Source organism: Bombina bombina, chromosome 1 (assembly GCF_027579735.1).
Source record: "Bombina bombina isolate aBomBom1 chromosome 1, aBomBom1.pri, whole genome shotgun sequence".
Lineage (NCBI taxonomy): Eukaryota > Metazoa > Chordata > Amphibia > Anura > Bombinatoridae > Bombina > Bombina bombina.
The window spans coordinates 924,145,203-924,162,878 of record NC_069499.1 but is presented as its reverse complement, the minus strand read 5'-3'; the positions used below and the strand labels follow the sequence as shown (position 1 = coordinate 924,162,878).

Here is a 17,676-nt window from a genome sequence, read left to right as displayed (position 1 = left end):
ATAAATTCCATTTTAAATAAATATGAAGATTTATCAGCATCAACCTCTGAGACAGAATCCTCTGAACCAGAAGAACCATTATCAGAATAAGAATGATGATGTTCATTTAAAAATTCATCTGAAAAATGAGAAGTTTTAAAAGACTTTTTACGTTTACTGGAAGGAGGAATAACAGACATAGCCTTCTTAATGGATTTAGAAACAAAATCTCTTATGTTATCAGGAACACTCTGAGTATTAGATGTTGACGGAACAGCAACAGGTAATGTAACATTACTAAAGGAAATATTATCTGCATTAACAAGTTTGTCATGACATTCAGTACAAACAACAGCTGGAGGAACAGATACCACAAGTTTACAGCAGATACACTTAACTTTGGTAGATCCAGCACCAGGCAGCGATTTTCCAGAAGTATCTTCTGACTCAGTGTCAACGTGGGACATCTTGCAATATGTAATAGAAAAAACAACATATAAAGCAAAATTGATCAAATTCCTTAAATGACAGTTTCAGGAATGGGAAAAAATGCCAGTGAACAAGCTTCTAGCAACCAGAAGCAATAAATAATGAGACTTAAATAATGTGGAGACAATAGTGACGCCCATATTTTTCAGCGCCAAAAAAGACGCCCACATTATTTGGAGCCAAAAATGACGCCACATCCGGAACGCCGACACTTTTGGTGCAAAAAAACGCCAAAAAATGACGCAACTTCCGGCGACACGTATGACGCCGGAAATAGAAAAAAATGTTTGCGCCAAAAAAGTCAGCGCCAAGAATGACGCAATAAAATTAAGCATTTTCAGCCCCCGCGAGCCTAACAGCCCACAGGGAAAAAGTCAAATTGATTTATTCATATGCATTATCCCAAATATGAAACTGACAGTCTGAAATAAGGAACGTTGAAAATCCTAAGTCAAGGCAAATAAATGTTTGAATACATATATTTAGAACTTTATAAAAAAAAGTGCCCAACCATAGCTTAGAGTGTCACAGAAAATAAGACTTACTTACCCCAGGACACTCATCTACATGTAGTAGAAAGCCAAACCAGTACTGAAACGAGAATCAGTAGAGGTAATGGTATATATAAGAGTATATCGTCAATCTGAAAAGGGAGGTAAGAGATGAATCTATACGACCGATAACAGAGAACCTATGAAATAGACCCCGTAGAAGGAGATCATTGAATTCAAATAGGCAATACTCTCCTCACATCCCTCTGACATTCACTGCACGCTGAGAGGAAAACCGGGCTCCAACCTGCTGCGGAGCGCATATCAACGTAGAATCTAGCACAAACTTACTTCACCACCTCCATAGGAGGCAAAGTTTGTAAAACTGATTTGTGGGTGTGGTGAGGTGTGTATTTATAGGCATTTTGAGGTTTGGGAAACTTTGCCCCTCCTGGTAGGAATGTATACCCCATACATCACTAGCTCATGGACTCTTGCTAATTACATGAAAGAAATAGAAACTACAGCAAATAAATACAAGGTAAACAGTTTCTATAATTAAGTCATACCAACAACTGAAACTCCTGCAAACCAAGTCTTAGATAACAGTTTCAATATACAGAACCAAGTTTTATCAACAACTGAAACTCCTGCAAACCCAGTTTAGGTAAACAGTTTCAGCATCTTTACCATCCAGTAGTTATCTTCATCTACAATTTCGATCTACAAGTTTTAACTACAGCGGAAAAATTATTTTATTCACATAAAGGCTTGTCTGTTTCAACCAATCAGACACCTGGAAAAATTATTTCATGCAAACTGTGAGTAATTTCATTTCCAACTAAAAGTCACATCTAAAGTCACATCAAAAGATACTTGCAATTCATCAGATGAACATTTATTTCCACCTCCTACGTTACATACAGAACCAAGTTTTATCAACAACTGAAACTCCTGCAAACCCAGTTTAGGTAAACAGTTTCAGCATCTTTACCATCCAGTAGTTATCTTCATCTACAATTTCGATCTACAAGTTTTAACTACAGCGAAAAATTATTTTATTCACATAAAGGCTCGTCTGTTTCAACCAATCAGACACCTGGAAAAATTATTTCATGCAAACTGTGAGTAATTTAATTTCCAACTAAAAGTCACATTTAAAGTCACATCAAAAGATACTTGCAATTCATCAGATGAACATTTATTTCCACCTCCTACGTTAATTATTTTAACTTAATCTGTTTTTATCATATGCTTTGAACACTATAGCGTGAATTTATTGTCAATTTTAACTTTTGATTAAGGAATTTTAATATATAATATGCAAGGTAATAGAGCTCTTTACCACTTATTATCCTATCAGAATATATTATCTAGTCCAATATTGTTTTGTATGGCAACAATTAAATATTTTGTTTTTTAACCTCTTGTCATATTTTCACTATTTTTCACCCAATTTTCACCTATTTGTTTACCTTATCACAGCGCAATATATATTATGATTGAATTTTGCAACCAATACGAGAAGCTCATTTAAAGGTCACGGTAACACATATTATTTATGTATTGAAATACACACAGCTCCCCTCACTTGTTTTTTACCCCATCGATCCCTCACAGTTGTTTGAAGGAACAGCTGTTTATCAGGGTTGAGCTGTCTCAATCCAATAGGTGCACTCACTCTTAATTGTTTTTCACTGTAAAATTGGTAATAACACTTTGATAGACACACAGAGATAAAGCAATTGCAATAATGAACACTTGACACTTGTAAAACATTGCGGTTTGAATTTATTCACAACGATGAAGCATATTATTTATATATTATTTATGTGTAATGTATTATAACACAAACCGGAAGTCATGTGATAGTTGACACTTCAGGTTCAAGTCACTGGAACGCAAGCTGCGCTCCACACACGAATGTTTGGCGGTTTTCTGAATCACTGGAGGTACACAGATATTTTGTATTGATGCAATTTACATTTTGGTATATATATGAGTTGTTTTTGACACCACTGTTATGCTGATGAAGGGGACTTGCTCCTTGAAAACGTTTCATTAAAAGAGGCTTTTTTTGTTCTCCACTTTACAAAAGACCTGAGAGTGCAGTTTCTTTATTGGGGATATATATATATATATATATATATATATATATATATATATATATATATATATATATATATATATATATATATATATATATATATATATAACATAATTTATGTAAGAACTTACCTGATAAATTCATTTCTTTCATATTAACAAGAGTCCATGAGCTAGTGACGTATGGGATATACATTCCTACCAGGAGGGGCAAAGTTTCCCAAACCTTAAAATGCCTATAAATACACCCCTCACCACACCCACAAATCAGTTTAACGAATAGCCAAGAAGTGGGGTGATAAGAAAAAAAGTGCGAAGCATATAAAATAAGGAATTGGAATAATTGTGCTTTATACAAAAAAATAATAACCACCACAAAAAAGGGTGGGCCTCATGGACTCTTGTTAATATGAAAGAAATGAATTTATCAGGTAAGTTCTTACATAAATTATGTTTTCTTTCATGTAATTAACAAGAGTCCATGAGCTAGTGACGTATGGGATAATGACTACCCAAGATGTGGATCTTTCCACACAAGAGTCACTAGAGAGGGAGGGATAAAATAAAGACAGCCAATTCCTGCTGAATATAATCCACACCCAAAATAAAGTTTAACAAAAAACATAAGCAGAAGATTCAAACTGAAACCGCTGCCTGAAGAACTTTTCTACCAAAAACTGCTTCAGAAGAAGAAAATACATCAAAAATGGTAGAATTTAGTAAAAGTATGCAAAGAGGACCAAGTTGCTGCTTTGCAGATCTGGTCAACCGAAGCTTCATTCCTAAACGCCCAGGAAGTAGATACTGACCTAGTAGAATGAGCTGTAATTCTCTGAGGCGGAATTTTACCCGACTCAACATAGGCAAGATGAATTAAAGATTTCAACCAAGATGCCAAAGAAATGGCAGAAGCTTTCTGGCCTTTCCTAGAACCGGAAAAGATAACAAATAGACTAGAAGTCTTACAGAAAGATTTCGTAGCTTCAACATAATATTTCAAAGCTCTAACAACATCCAAAGAATGCAACGATTTCTCCTTAGAATTCTTAGGATTAGGACATAATGAAGGAACCACAATTTCTCTACTAATGTTGTTGGAATTCACAACTTTAGGTAAAAATTCAAAAGAAGTTCGCAACACCGCCTTATCCTGATGAAGAATCAGAAAAGGAGACTCACAAGAAAGAGCAGATAATTCAGAAACTCTTCTGGCAGAAGAGATGGCCAAAAGGAACAAAACTTTCCAAGAAAGTAATTTAATATCCAATGAATGCATAGGTTCAAATGGAGGAGCTTGAAGAGCCCCCAGAACCAAATTCAAACTCCAAGGAGGAGAAATTGACTTAATGACAGGCTTTATACGAACCAAAGCTTGTACAAAACTGAATATCAGGAAGAATAGCAATCTTTCTGTGAAAAAGAACAGAAAGAGCAGAGATTTGACCTTTCAAGGAACTTGCGGACAAACCCTTATCTAAACCATCCTGAAGAAATTGTAATATTCTCGGTATTCTAAAAGAATGCCAAGAAAAATGATGAGAAAGACACCAAGAAATATAAGTCTTCCAGACTCTATAATATATCTCTCTGGATACAGATTTACGAGCCTGTAACATAGTATTAATCACAGAGTCAGAGAAACCTCTTTGACCAAGAATCAAGCGTTCAATCTCCATACCTTTAAATTTAAGGATTTCAGATCCTGATGGAAAAAAGGACCTTGAGACAAAAGGTCTGGTCTTAACGGAAGAGTCCACGGTTGGCAAGAGGCCATCCGGACAAGATCCGCATACCAAAACCTGTGAGGCCATGCCGGAGCTACCAGCAGAACAAACGAGCATTCCTTCAGAATCTTGGAGATTACTCTTGGAAGAAGAACTAGAGGCGGAAAGATATAGGCAGGATGATACTTCCAAGGAAGTGAAAATGCATCCACTGCCTCCGCCTGAGGATCTCGGGATCTGGACAGATACCTGGGAAGTTTCTTGTTTAGATGAGAAGCCATCAGATCTATTTCTGGAAGTTCCCACATTTGAACAATCTGAAGAAATACCTCTGGGTGAAGAGACCATTCGCCCGGATGCAACGTTTGGCGACTGAGATAATCCGCTTTCCAATTGTCCATACCTGGGATATAAACCGCAGAGATTAGACAGGAGCTGGATTCCGCCCAAACCAAAATTCGAGATACTTCTTTCATAGCCAGAGGACCGTGAGTCCCTCCTTGATGATTGATGTATGCCACAGTTGTGACATTGTCTTATCTGAAAACAATGAACAACTCTCTCTTCAGAAGAGGCCAAGACTGAAGAGCTCTGAATATTGCACGGAGTTCCAAAATATTGATCGGAAATCTCACCTCCTGAGATTCCCAAACCCCTTGTGCCGTCAGATACCCCCACACAGCTCCCCAACCTGTAAGACTTGTATCTGTTGAGATTATAGTCCAGGTCGGAAGAACAAAGAAGCCCCCTGAACTAAACGATGGTGATCTGTCCACCATGTCAGAGAGTGTCGTAAAATCGGTTTAAAGATATTAATTGAGATATCTTTGAGTAATCCCTGCACCATTGGTTCAGCATACAGAGCTGAAGAGGTCGCATGTGAAAACGAGCAAAGGAGATCGCATCTGATGCGGCAGTCCTAAGACCCAACATTTCCATGCATAAGGCTACCAAAGGGAATGATTGTGACTGAAGGTTTTGACAAGCTGATATCAATGTTAAACTTCTCTTGTCTGACACGGACAGAGTCATAGACACTGAATTTATCTAGAAACCTAAAAAGGTTACCCTTGTCTGAGGAATCAATGAACTGATTGGTAAATTGAACCTCCAACCATGAACTTGAAGAAACAACACAAGTCGATTCGTATGAGATTCTTCGAAAATGAGAAGACTGAGCAAGTACCAAGATATCGTCCAAATAAGGAAATACCAAAACCCTATTCTCTGATTACAGAAAGAAGGGCACCGAGAACCTTTGAAAAAAATTCTTGGAACTGAGGCTAGGCCAAACAGTAGAGCCACAAAACTGGTAATGCTTGTCTAAAAAGAGAATCTCAGACACTAAAAGTGATCTGGATGAATCGGAATATGCAGATACACATCCTGTAAATCTATTGTAGACATATAATGCCCTTGCTAAACAAAAGGCAGGATAGTCCTACAGTAACCATCTTGAATGTTGGTATCCTAACATAACGATTCAATAATGATAGATCCAGAACTGGTCTGAAGGAATTGACCTTCTTTGGTACAATGAAGAGATAAAATAAAACCCCAGCCCCTGTTCCAGAACTGGAACTGGCATAAATACTCCAGCCAACTCTAGATCTGAAACACATTTCAGAAATGCTGAGCCTTGCTGTGTCAACTGGGACACGGGAAAGAAAAGAATCTCTTAGCAGGAGGCCTTAACTTGAAGCCAATTCTGTACCTTTCTGAAACACTGTTTCTGAAACCAGAGATTAAGAACGGAATTGATCCAAATTTCTTTGAAGAAAACGTAATCTGCCCCATACCAGCTGAGCTGGAATAAGGGCCGCACCTTCATAGGTACTTAGGAGCTGGCTATAGGTTTCTATAAGGCTTGGATATATTCCAAACTGGAAATAGTTTCCAAACTGATACCGCTCCTGAGGATGAAGGATCAGGCTTTTGTTCCTTGTTGTGAGGAAAGGAACGAAATGATTATTTACCCTGGAAAGAAAGGGAAAGCAAAGTTGACTTAGAAGACATGACAGCATTCCAAGTTTAATCCATAAAGCTTTTCTAGCTAAAATAGCTAGAGACATATACCTGACATCAACTCTAATGATATCAAAAGATGGTATCACCAATAAAATTATTAGCATGTTATAGAATAATAATAATGCTATAAAATTATGATCTGTTACTTGATGCGCTAAAGCTTCTAACCAAAAAGTTGAAGCTGCAGCAACATCCGCTAAAATATAGCAGGTCTAAGAAGATTACCTGAACATAAGTAAGCTTTTCTTAGAAAGGATTCAATTTTCCTATCTAAAGGATCCTTAAATGAAGTACTATCTGCCATAGAAATAGTAGTACATTAGCAGGAGTAGAGACAGCCCCATAACCTTAGGGATTTTTGTCCCAAAAAACTCTAATCTGTCAGATGGCACAGGATATAATTTGCTTAAACGTCTAGAAGGAGTAAATAAATTACCCAAATTATTCCATTCCCTGGAAATTACTTCAGAAATAGCATCAGGGAGATAAAACACTTCTGGAATAACTACAGGAGATTTAAAAACCTTATTTAAACGTTTACATTTAGTATCAAGAGGACCAGAATCCTCTATATCTAATGCAAATAACACTTCTTTAAGTAAAGAACGAATAAATTCCATCTTGAACAAATACAAAGATTTATCAGCATCAACCTCTGAGACAGAAACCTCTGAACCCGAAGAACCATTATCAGTATCAGAATGATGATGTTCATTTAAAAATTCATCTGAAAAAAGAGAAGTTTTAAAAGACTTTTATGTATACTAGAAGGAGAAATAACAGACATAGCCTTCTTAATGGATTTAAAAAATAAAATCTCTTATGTTATCAGGAACACTCTGAAAATTAGATGTTGACGGACAGCAACAGGTAACAGTACTAAAGGAAATTTTATCTGCATTAATAAGTTTGACATGACATGCAATACAAATAACAGCTGGAGAAACAGATACCAAAAGTTTATAGCAGACTTAGCTTGGTAGCTCCAGCACTGTGCAGTGATTTTCCTGTAGTATCTTCTGACTCAGTTGCAACGTGGAACATCTTGCAATATGTAAAAGAAAAAAACAACATATAAAGCAAAATTGATCAAATTCCTTAAATGACAGTTTCAGGAATGGGAAAAAAATGCCAGTGAACAAGCTTCTAGCAACCAGAAGCAATAAATAATGAGACTTAAATAATGTGGAGACAAAAATGACGCCCATATTTTTTAGCGCCAAAAAAGACGCCCACATTATTTGGCGCCTAAATGCTTTTGGCGCCAAAAATGACGCCACATCCGGAACGCCGACATCCTTGACGCAAAATAACGTCAAAAAATGACGCAACTTCCGGCGACACGTATGACGCCGGAAACGGAAAAGAATTTTTGCGCCAAAAAAGTCAGCGCCAAGAATGACGCAATAAAATGAAGCATTTTCAGCCCCCGCGAGCCTAACAGCCCACAGGGAAAAAAGTCAAATTTTTGAGGTAAGAAAAAATATGATAATTCAATGCATAATCCCAAATATGAAACTGACTGTCTGGAAATAAGGAAAGTTGAACATTCTGAGTCAAGGCAAATAAATGTTTGAATACATATATTTAGAACTTTATAAATAAAGTGCCCAACCATAGCTTAGAGTGTCACAGAAAATAAGACTTACTTACCCCAGGACACTCATCTACATGTTTGTAGAAAGCCAAACCAGTACTGAAACGAGAATCAGTAGAGGAAATGGTAAATATAAGAGTATATCGTCGATCTGAAAAGGGAGGTAAGAGATGAATCTCTACGACCGATAACAGAGAACCTTATGAAATAGACCCCGTAGAAGGAGATCACTGCATTCAATAGGCAATACTCTCTTCACATCCCTCTGACATTCACTGCACGCTGAGAGGAAAACCGGGCTCCAACTTGCTGCGGAGCGCATATCAACGTAGAATCTAGCACAAACTTACTTCACCACCTCCCTTGGAGGCAAAGTTTGTAAAACTGATTTGTGGGTGTGGTGAGGGGTGTATTTATAGGCATTTTAAGGTTTGGGAAACTTTGCCCCTCCTGGTAGGAATGTATATCCCATACGTCACTAGCTCATGGACTCTTGTTAATTACATGAAAGAAATATATATATATACATACATACATACACACACACATATATATATACATACTGTAACTGCACACATAAGGCTATAGAGGGTTATATAGATAAACATATGATTCTTACCAACAGACACTGATCTACCAGTTAACCATTAGAAAGCCAAACCAGTACTGAAACATATTAGCAGAGGTTATGGAATAGGAATATGTTGTAGATCCATAGGAGGCGGAAAAAGACAAGTCCCTGCGACCATTTATGGAAGGTCTGTGACATTTTCCTATGAGGTAAAAAAAAAAAAGTCACCGACCATACTCGATATATAACCCTCTGAGGGGAAAACGAGCATTAACAGAGGGAAACCCCTCACACTGAAGTATCATATGCACATCTTCATTCTTCACCTTCCTTCAGTGAAGTCAAAGACCAAACAGACCGTGCCTGTGGGGTGGGAGGGGTTGTCTAGAGCTCTTGGGGTTTGGGAATCTTTGCCTCCTTATTGTGCTAAAGAAGAGTAATCCCCAGGAGGAATAGATTGTGTACTTTCACCACCTGTATGAAAGAAATTATTAGTCTGCAGCATATTCCCATATCCTGTGGGGGGCCCATGCATCTGTATTCAAACACCACATATTCTCAGAGTCAGCAGTGGCTAGTTTGAAACAAATTAAATTTTCACATTAGCACTATACACCATCCCAGCATTCAGCATGGTGTTTGCATACTGGTGCGCAGATCCTCACAGAATGTGTCTTTATGCTGCTGAAATACAGTAATCGTTTGCTAGAATAATTTTTTTGCTAATGGAAGTAATAATGCAAAAAAAGCTATTGCAAATTGAAATTTGAAGTTTTAACCTGAATTTTCCATTAATCTGCAGGCCAATGTTTATGTAAAATATTTCAGGCTAACAGCTACTACTATCAGTTATGAATTTAATTTTCTGCTCATCTTCTACTTCCCGTAAAAAAAGGCTCCTCTTGCAGCAGGTTTTTAAAAGCATGCATAACATATTATTGACTTCACTTCTAGAATCCCTTTATATTAAAGAAATTTTAAAACCCAAAGATTGTCTCAAAAAGTATTCCTAAGATCAGCATTACCTGCATTTAAAATATAAAACATATACCTGCAAAGTCTTTGACATTGACATCTGCTCCCTCATTTATCAACTCTTTTATACGCCGTGCATCTCCCCCGATGGCAGCCCGATGAAGACGAGTCTCTCCCCTCTCATTTCTCTTATTAACTTTGTCTTTGGTTTTTGAGGCAGAATTGGGTGTCCCTTTCTGACCAACCGATGACTGAGAAGGATGCTTTGGCGTTGTATCAACTTAAACACAAAAAGGAATAAAAAAATAAATATATATAAAAGCATAAAGCTAAAATGGGCAGCTACAGATAAACATTGAAATGAAAGTTCAGAAAAAGAAATTTTGGGCAAGTCATCTGATCACCTAGGCAAACTATAGACTTTAAAGCATCAGGCCAAAATAAACCCATTTCTCTGGTTGTGCTTCTAGTTATATTCTGCCAACTAAAACTCAGTCGAATACAGAACGGCCTCTTCTTTTTGCAAGGACATGCTGGTAAAATGTTGAACTAATTTTCTAGACGATGGATTAAGACTAAAATATTAACAACCTCAAGAGGGAGCTCTTAAGCTGGTAAAAGCTGTGAATATGAACATGGCAAAATGAAAGTATAACAGACACTGTTTTGCTCAAGTCTCACCCACATGACTGATTCAGGCAAGGCTTAAAAACTTATCATGCTAAAGATTTCTTCTGATAACATGCAGAAATGAACACTACATCATATCTGCAAGCAAATAACGCACATACTTGGCATTGAAACCCAAAAAAGCTTAAAGGGTCATGAAACCCAATTTTTTTCTTAAATGATTTAGAAAGAGCATGCAATTTAAAAAAAACTTTCTAATAAACTTCTATTATCTAATTTGCTTTACTCTCTTGATATTCTTTCCTTAAAAGCATATCTAGATATGCTCAGGAGCTGCTGATTGGCTGCTGCACATAGATGCCTCATGTGATTGGCTCACCCATGTGAATTGCTATTTCTTCAACAAAGGATATCTAAAAAATTAAGCAAATTAGATAATAGTAGTAAATTGGAATGTTGTTTAAAATTTTATTCTCTACTTGAATTATGAAAGAAAATGTTTGGGTTTAGTGTCCCTTTAAGTATCTACATTCAGAATTGTCTTGCTATTGAACATTCAAAGAATAACAATAAAGCAGCAGCACCTTGGTAATGCTTCAAAATAATCCTTTATTTGTGAGACATCACAGCTTCAAAGAACAACGTTTCGGTCAGACAATGACTTGATTAAGGTCATTGTCTGACCGAAACGTTGTTCTTTGAAGCCGTGATGTCTCACAAATAAAGGATTATTTTGAAGCATTACCAAGGTGCTGCTGCTTTATTTATATTCTTTGAATGGACTGAGGGGCTTGTGCAGAGTCCCTGCAGCGTGCATCTGATATTGGGCTGTGAGTAGGGTTGCCACCTCAGCCATGTTTTCCTGGACACTTATGAGTTATACATGCTGCAGGGTGTGCAGGGAGGAAGATGTATTGTGTTTCTGGACAGCACTATTCATATTCCTTCCTGCACACCCTGCAGCATGTGTAACTTATAAGTGTTCTGTATTTTAAGGGACAGGTGGCAACCCTAGCTGTGAGTGCTGAGCCTTACCTATTGTATTCATCTTGCTATAGAACATACCAGCTGCTGATATACATTTTTAATAACTTTTTTGCTGTAATTTTTTTTCAATAACCAAATTCTACCCACCCACATGACTAATATGGATTTGAGTCTGCAGAGAAGGCTAGCCACATGCATTATGTGAAATGTTTTGCAGTTATTGGCTAAAAACAAATAGAGAATATGTAGCAGAGTTGGCCTTAAAGGGACACTAAACCCATTTTTTTCTTTCGTGATTCAAATAGAGCATGCAATTTTAAGCAACTTTCTAATTTACTTTTATCATAAATTTTTCTTCTCTCTTGCTATCTTTATTTGAAAAAGAAGGCATCTAAGCTTTTTTTAGGTTCAGACTCTGGACAGCACTTTTTTATTGGTGGATTAATTTATCCACCAATCAGCAAGGACAACCCAGGTTGTTCACCAAAAATGTGTCGGCATCTAAACTTACATTCTTGTATTTCAAATAAAGATACCAAAGACAATGAAGACAATTTGATTTTGATAATAGCAGTAAATTAGAAAGTTGCTTAAAATTACATGCTCTATCTGAATCACGAAAGAAAAAATTTGGGTTCAGTGTCCCTTTAAGAAGGCTGCAGGGCTTGTTTCAAGGTCTGGAAATTAGAAAATCCACAATCATCAGAGCTAAATTACACACACAAAAAAAGGAGGTCAAATAAGTATATTGCAAAGTTGATTTTATATGAAAACCTCAAGGTGTTCACTGCCACTTTAAATAGCCTCATCATAACTGTGCTAGAACTTCTAAATGCAGTGTCAAAATTGGACATTTTTAACCCATTAAAGGGACATAATACTCATATGCTAAATCACTTGAAACTGATGCAGTATAACTGTAAAAAGCTGACAGGAAAATATCACCTGAGCATCTCTATGTAAAAAAGGAAGATATTTTACATCACAATTTCCTCAGCTCAGCAAAGTAAGTTCTGTGTAAAAAGTTATACTCAGCTGCTCCCAGCTGCAGGTAAAATAAATAAAAAATGAAGAAATGAACAGCAGCCAATCAGCATCAGCAGTGCTGAGGTCATTAACTCTTACTGTGATCTCATGAGATTTGACTTAACTCTCATGAGATTTCATAGTAAACTTCCTTTACCTGATTGGTGAAATAATATGAGAGTTCACGAGGCTCATCCTTTCAGATGTCCCAGGACAGACACACTAAAATGCTGCTTAGAAATCCTTTACAATGGGAGGTGGCTACTGAGGAACTTTTGAGGTAAAATATCTTTCTTTTTTACATAGAGATGTTCAGGTGATATTTTCTAGTCAGCTTTTTACAGCTATGCTGCATTACTTTTAAGTGTTTAAACATTTGGGTATTATGGCTCTTTAACCTATGAGTTCTGCACAACCAAGTGCATGAATCAAATTGAATTTATAATTATTCCTAAGAAAGGAAACCTCAAATAAAAAATGACAAGTTATTTTAAAATCATGTGTGCTAAATGGTATTATAAAATTAAATTACATATTTATTTATTCATTCAAATTCCAAGACTGTTTTATTTTATAAGTATTATTAACCTGATATCTATCTTTCTATATCATATGGCCGCCCAAAAATGCTTGGCTCCTAAATTTATCAATAATGTTTTTGCCCTGATAACAGAAAAAAAGAAAGAAAGAAAAAAAAAAAAAGAAATATGGTTGTGCAGTCCCATGATATTTTGCAAATATTGGCTGAACTAGCTAGAACAGCGGTCCTCAAGTAACCCCAACAGGCCTGGATTTCATTATATCTTAACTAGAGCACAGGTGAAATAATCAGCTGATGGGTGAGATCAGGTTATAACCATGGTTACTGATCAGCTGATTATTTCACCTGTGCTCTAGTTCAGCTATAATGAAAACCTGGCCTGTAGGGGATACGCGAGGACTGCATTTGGGAAACACTGAGCTAGAAGATTAAGAAGAAAACCAAGCATAACAGCACTCATGAAACAAGGCATTTGTATGTACCCATGACTTCTGGTTTAACAAGGAGTACAGCTTCAGATAATGCAAGCCTTTAAAGGAGACACCTGGCTCTGACAGGGTGTTTAGTCTGGATTACTGAAAAGGTGTTTATTTTTTTTATTACACCCACAAAATAATAGAGAATGCTAATATTTAAAGCAATTTTGTGGAGAGCTATCTTTTTTTTTTTTATAAATGATGAATAGTGATACAATTCTCTATTTCCTAAGGTATGTACAGGTGGCCCTCGTTTTACAACGGTTCAATTTACACCGTTTCAGAACAACAACCTTTTTTTCCATTCATGTGACTGCTATTGAAAAACATTGAGAAGCAGTGCATTTATTAGGTGGAGCTGTCCGCTTGTGTTGTAGCAAAGCCAAGCAAGCTGAAATTAATCAGTTTAACCAGACCTGAGCTATCAAGCAGATTTCAAAGGAACAAGATCTTCCTGTCTATAAATCAGTCCAGATTGGAATGCATAGAAAAAACTGTTTGCAGAAAAATTCAAGTGAAGTCTGTGTTGTGTGATTATTTTATTAGGTTTATAATGATGTTTAGCATTTAAAGTCTTCATTTCAAAGCTTTAAAAATAATGTATTAGGTGTTACTTATGACAATTTTGAGAGGGGACTGGAACCTATCACCCTCACTTCCCATTGACTTACATTATAAACTGGGTTTCAATTTACAACGGTTTCGATTTACAACCATTCCCTTCTGGAACCTAACCCCGACGTAAACCGAGGGCTACCTGTACATTATTTTCAAAACAAATGTACTTTGTGGATTTAAATCAGGACTGTGAAGCAGTTTGGCGTTTTAAAACTAGCAGTGCTTATTTGCCTTTCATAGAATTGAGAAAATCAAATCTGACCTTAGAAGTATGTCAACAATAATATCTATAATGTCAAACTAGGGCTTTGTCTAAACACATCATTTATTTTGACCTGATCAAATCTTTTACTTTGATGGTGGTGAGAGTCCACAATCCATTACTCCCAAAAACTCTATAAAACTTTACTGGTAACTGATGTATAGCCAAGCAGGAAAAGAAATAAGAGCAAAATAAGAGCAGGGGAAAAAAGATGTGCACAAAAAACAATCAACACAATAAAAAGAAATTAATTTATAAGGTAATCATAAATTATGTTTTCTTTCATGCAGATGGTGGTTAGTCTAAGCTGTGTAGTCCACGAGTAATGACAAATAAGGGCAAGATAAAAAGAACATCTATTTTCACAGTTGTCATGGTACACTCATGAGGAATAGTTAATGCCTGGAATAGCTACCTAGCAGGTGTGGCATGGTATCTTAGCATAGCCAGGGTTAAAAAAAATTCAGTTTGTAACATCTGTTTGATAAATAATGCATTGATCTAAAGATCCCCCCACTCCTCCTGGTGCCTGCCATCTCTTGTACTGCTGGTTAAGGACTTGCAGGGAGTGGTTAGGTAATCGTAAATTAACACAAGGGCTGTGTTTTGACAAGACAAAGACTCATATGATTGAATGTTAAAGAAAAAAATATTCATAATTTGCCTGGGACAGAATGAGGAAACATCTTGAAGGAGTTCTCTCACAAACCTATTGAAAACTTGGCAACTTGCAAAATGTAGGTATTGTGTTTCATTTATGTCCCATTTTAATTTTCAAGAACTGTATCTTTGCATTTTTTTTCATCTTGTTCTTTTGTATGTCATCTGTATTTGTAATTTGGCATAGTGTAACCTGTATTTGTCTTTTGTTATTAAACATATAAAAAATCTAATTCTGTCTTTGGGCTCTAATATCTGAATTCACATTCTGTTGAGACAAGGTTAAAGTCATGTTACCGAATTGTTAGTCATTTGAGTTATTGGGTTTCCAAAATAACATTTATTCAAAACTCTTTATGGTGGCAACATTGTTAATCTGGGGGAGGTGTAGGCAGGATTTGGAGGTTAATTTGGAGTCCCCTTTAGGTCCCATGTAGAGGTAAAGGTGTAAGGGAACCAGAGGCCGAGTGCTATTAACCCCTTCATGTCCACACACTCCCCTATTGTCACAGCCGGGCGGATAGGCTTAGCCATCACAACAGTAAAACTAAATTCGCAACGCAAAAAGAACCCAAAGAATAAACAGGGTAAAAATCAAAATAGACCATGACAACTAACAAAAGGTGTTTCTTACCAAGGCTGTCTTGGTAAGATGGTAGAATTTAGTAAAAGTATGCAAAGGAAACCAAATTTGGACAATTGAAGCCTCATTCTTAAAAGCCCAAGAAATGGCAACTAATCTAGTAGAAAGAGAAGTAAACCGTTTAGATGGAGGCTGATTTGTCTCCGAATAAGCCTTAAGGCAGGGCTCGACAAACCCAGGAGTCTGGTAGTCACTGGCTCCTAGAATTTTACCACTGGCTCCTAACTTTTTGGGTTATTCTCCATATGTCTATATACAAATCCAACGGTCTGGCTCCTAAAAATATGCCTGGCTCCTAAATATTCTTACTGGCTCCTAATTTTTAAACACATTTGTCAAGCACTGCCTTAAGGATCAAAAGTTTCAACCAAGAAGCCAAAGAAACTGCAAAATAATTTCCCAACTTATGTCTGAAGAGACAACCTAAGGTAAGAGGAAAAAAATTGAACCTTATAGCTGCCATATCCAATTGAAAAATGAGATAAGGATGATCACATAAAAACAGATAACTCAGAGACTCTTCTAGCAGAGGAGATAGCCAAAAGAAAGAAATGCTCCAAAGAAAGAAGCTTAAAGGGTCAGTAAATTCACACTTTCTTAAAGCTTAGGCTATGTTCCTCTCAAACATTATATTCAAACCGCATTGTTTATTTTAAATAAATATTATTTTTAAGATGTTTTATTAAATCTTACTTTTTCCAGTGTAGCCGTTAATGGCCGCCCGTTCTCCAACCCCTCCATGACATCTCTAATATGGGCGGCATAGACAAAATCTGTGCTTCCCACATGCTAATTAGGTTATGCCCAATTTTCCTCCCACTGAAGCTCGCTCACGTTTCTGTCTCTACAGAGCGGCTTTGTATGACATCGCTATAGCGCATGCGTCAATGGATACGATAGTAAATTATGTCATCGTGCGCACGTTCACTAATCTTGTACATAGCGCGACAGATATCATTACTATAGGTTGATGTCAAATTCTTCACGATATAAAAAAAAAATGCGGCGGTTCGAAAGGCGGACAGTGAACATACAATGGGTAAAACTTTTGCGATCGAATAAATAGTTTTAAAATAAAGTTTATCAAAAGTGATGAATGAAACTTATGTTGAATACATGATGCAAATGTAATTTTGATGTTTACATTTTGTAGTATACTGTTCCTTTAATATCCACCTTGTGCATAGGCTCAAAGGGGGAGCCTGCAAAATCTTTAAAATAACAAATTTAGATTCCAAGGAGGAGAAATTGGATTAATAACCGGCATAATTCTAGCTCAAAAGGCTGAAAAAAAACACCTTTCATAAAATTGAGAAAATCAATCTGAACTTAGTATGTCAACAATAATATCATCTATAATGTCAAAATAGGGCTTTGTCTAAAAAAGAAAATTTATGCTTACCTGATAAATTGATTTCTTCTACGATACGACGAGTCCACGGATTTCATCATTACTTGTAGGATATTATCCTCCTGCTAACAAAAGTGGCAAACAGCACCACAGCAGAGCTGTATATATAGCTCCTCCCTTCTCCTCCACCCACAGTCATTCGACCGAAGGTTTAAGGAAGAGAAAAGAAAAGCTAAAAGGTGCAGAGGTGACTGAAGTTGAAAAAATAAAACATAATCTGTCTTAAAATGACAGGGAGGGTCGTGGACTCGTCGTATCGTAGAAGAAATCAATTTATCAGGTAAGCATAAATTTCCTTTTCTTCTACAAGATACGACAAGTCCACGGATTTCATCCTTACTTGTGGGATACAATACCAAAGCTACAGGATGGAAGGGAGGGACAAGACAGAGACCTTAAAGGAAGGCACCACTGCTTGAAGAACTTTTCTCCCAAAAATAGCCTCAGAAGAAGCAAAAGTAT

At 36.7% G+C, this 17,676-nt stretch overlaps 1 protein-coding gene across 3 annotated transcripts in view; it reads right to left on the bottom strand.

The window, feature by feature from the left end:
- Positions 1-17,676, bottom strand: part of ANKRD11 (ankyrin repeat domain containing 11) — a 1,020,931-nt gene that overhangs the window by 402,564 nt on the left and 600,691 nt on the right. For all 3 annotated transcript variants that reach the window (XM_053690514.1, XM_053691658.1, XM_053691096.1), the window contains exon 6: positions 10,037-10,240. In XM_053690514.1, coding sequence (XP_053546489.1) covers positions 10,037-10,240 — 204 coding nt within the window. The remainder of the gene's footprint in view (positions 1-10,036; positions 10,241-17,676) is intronic.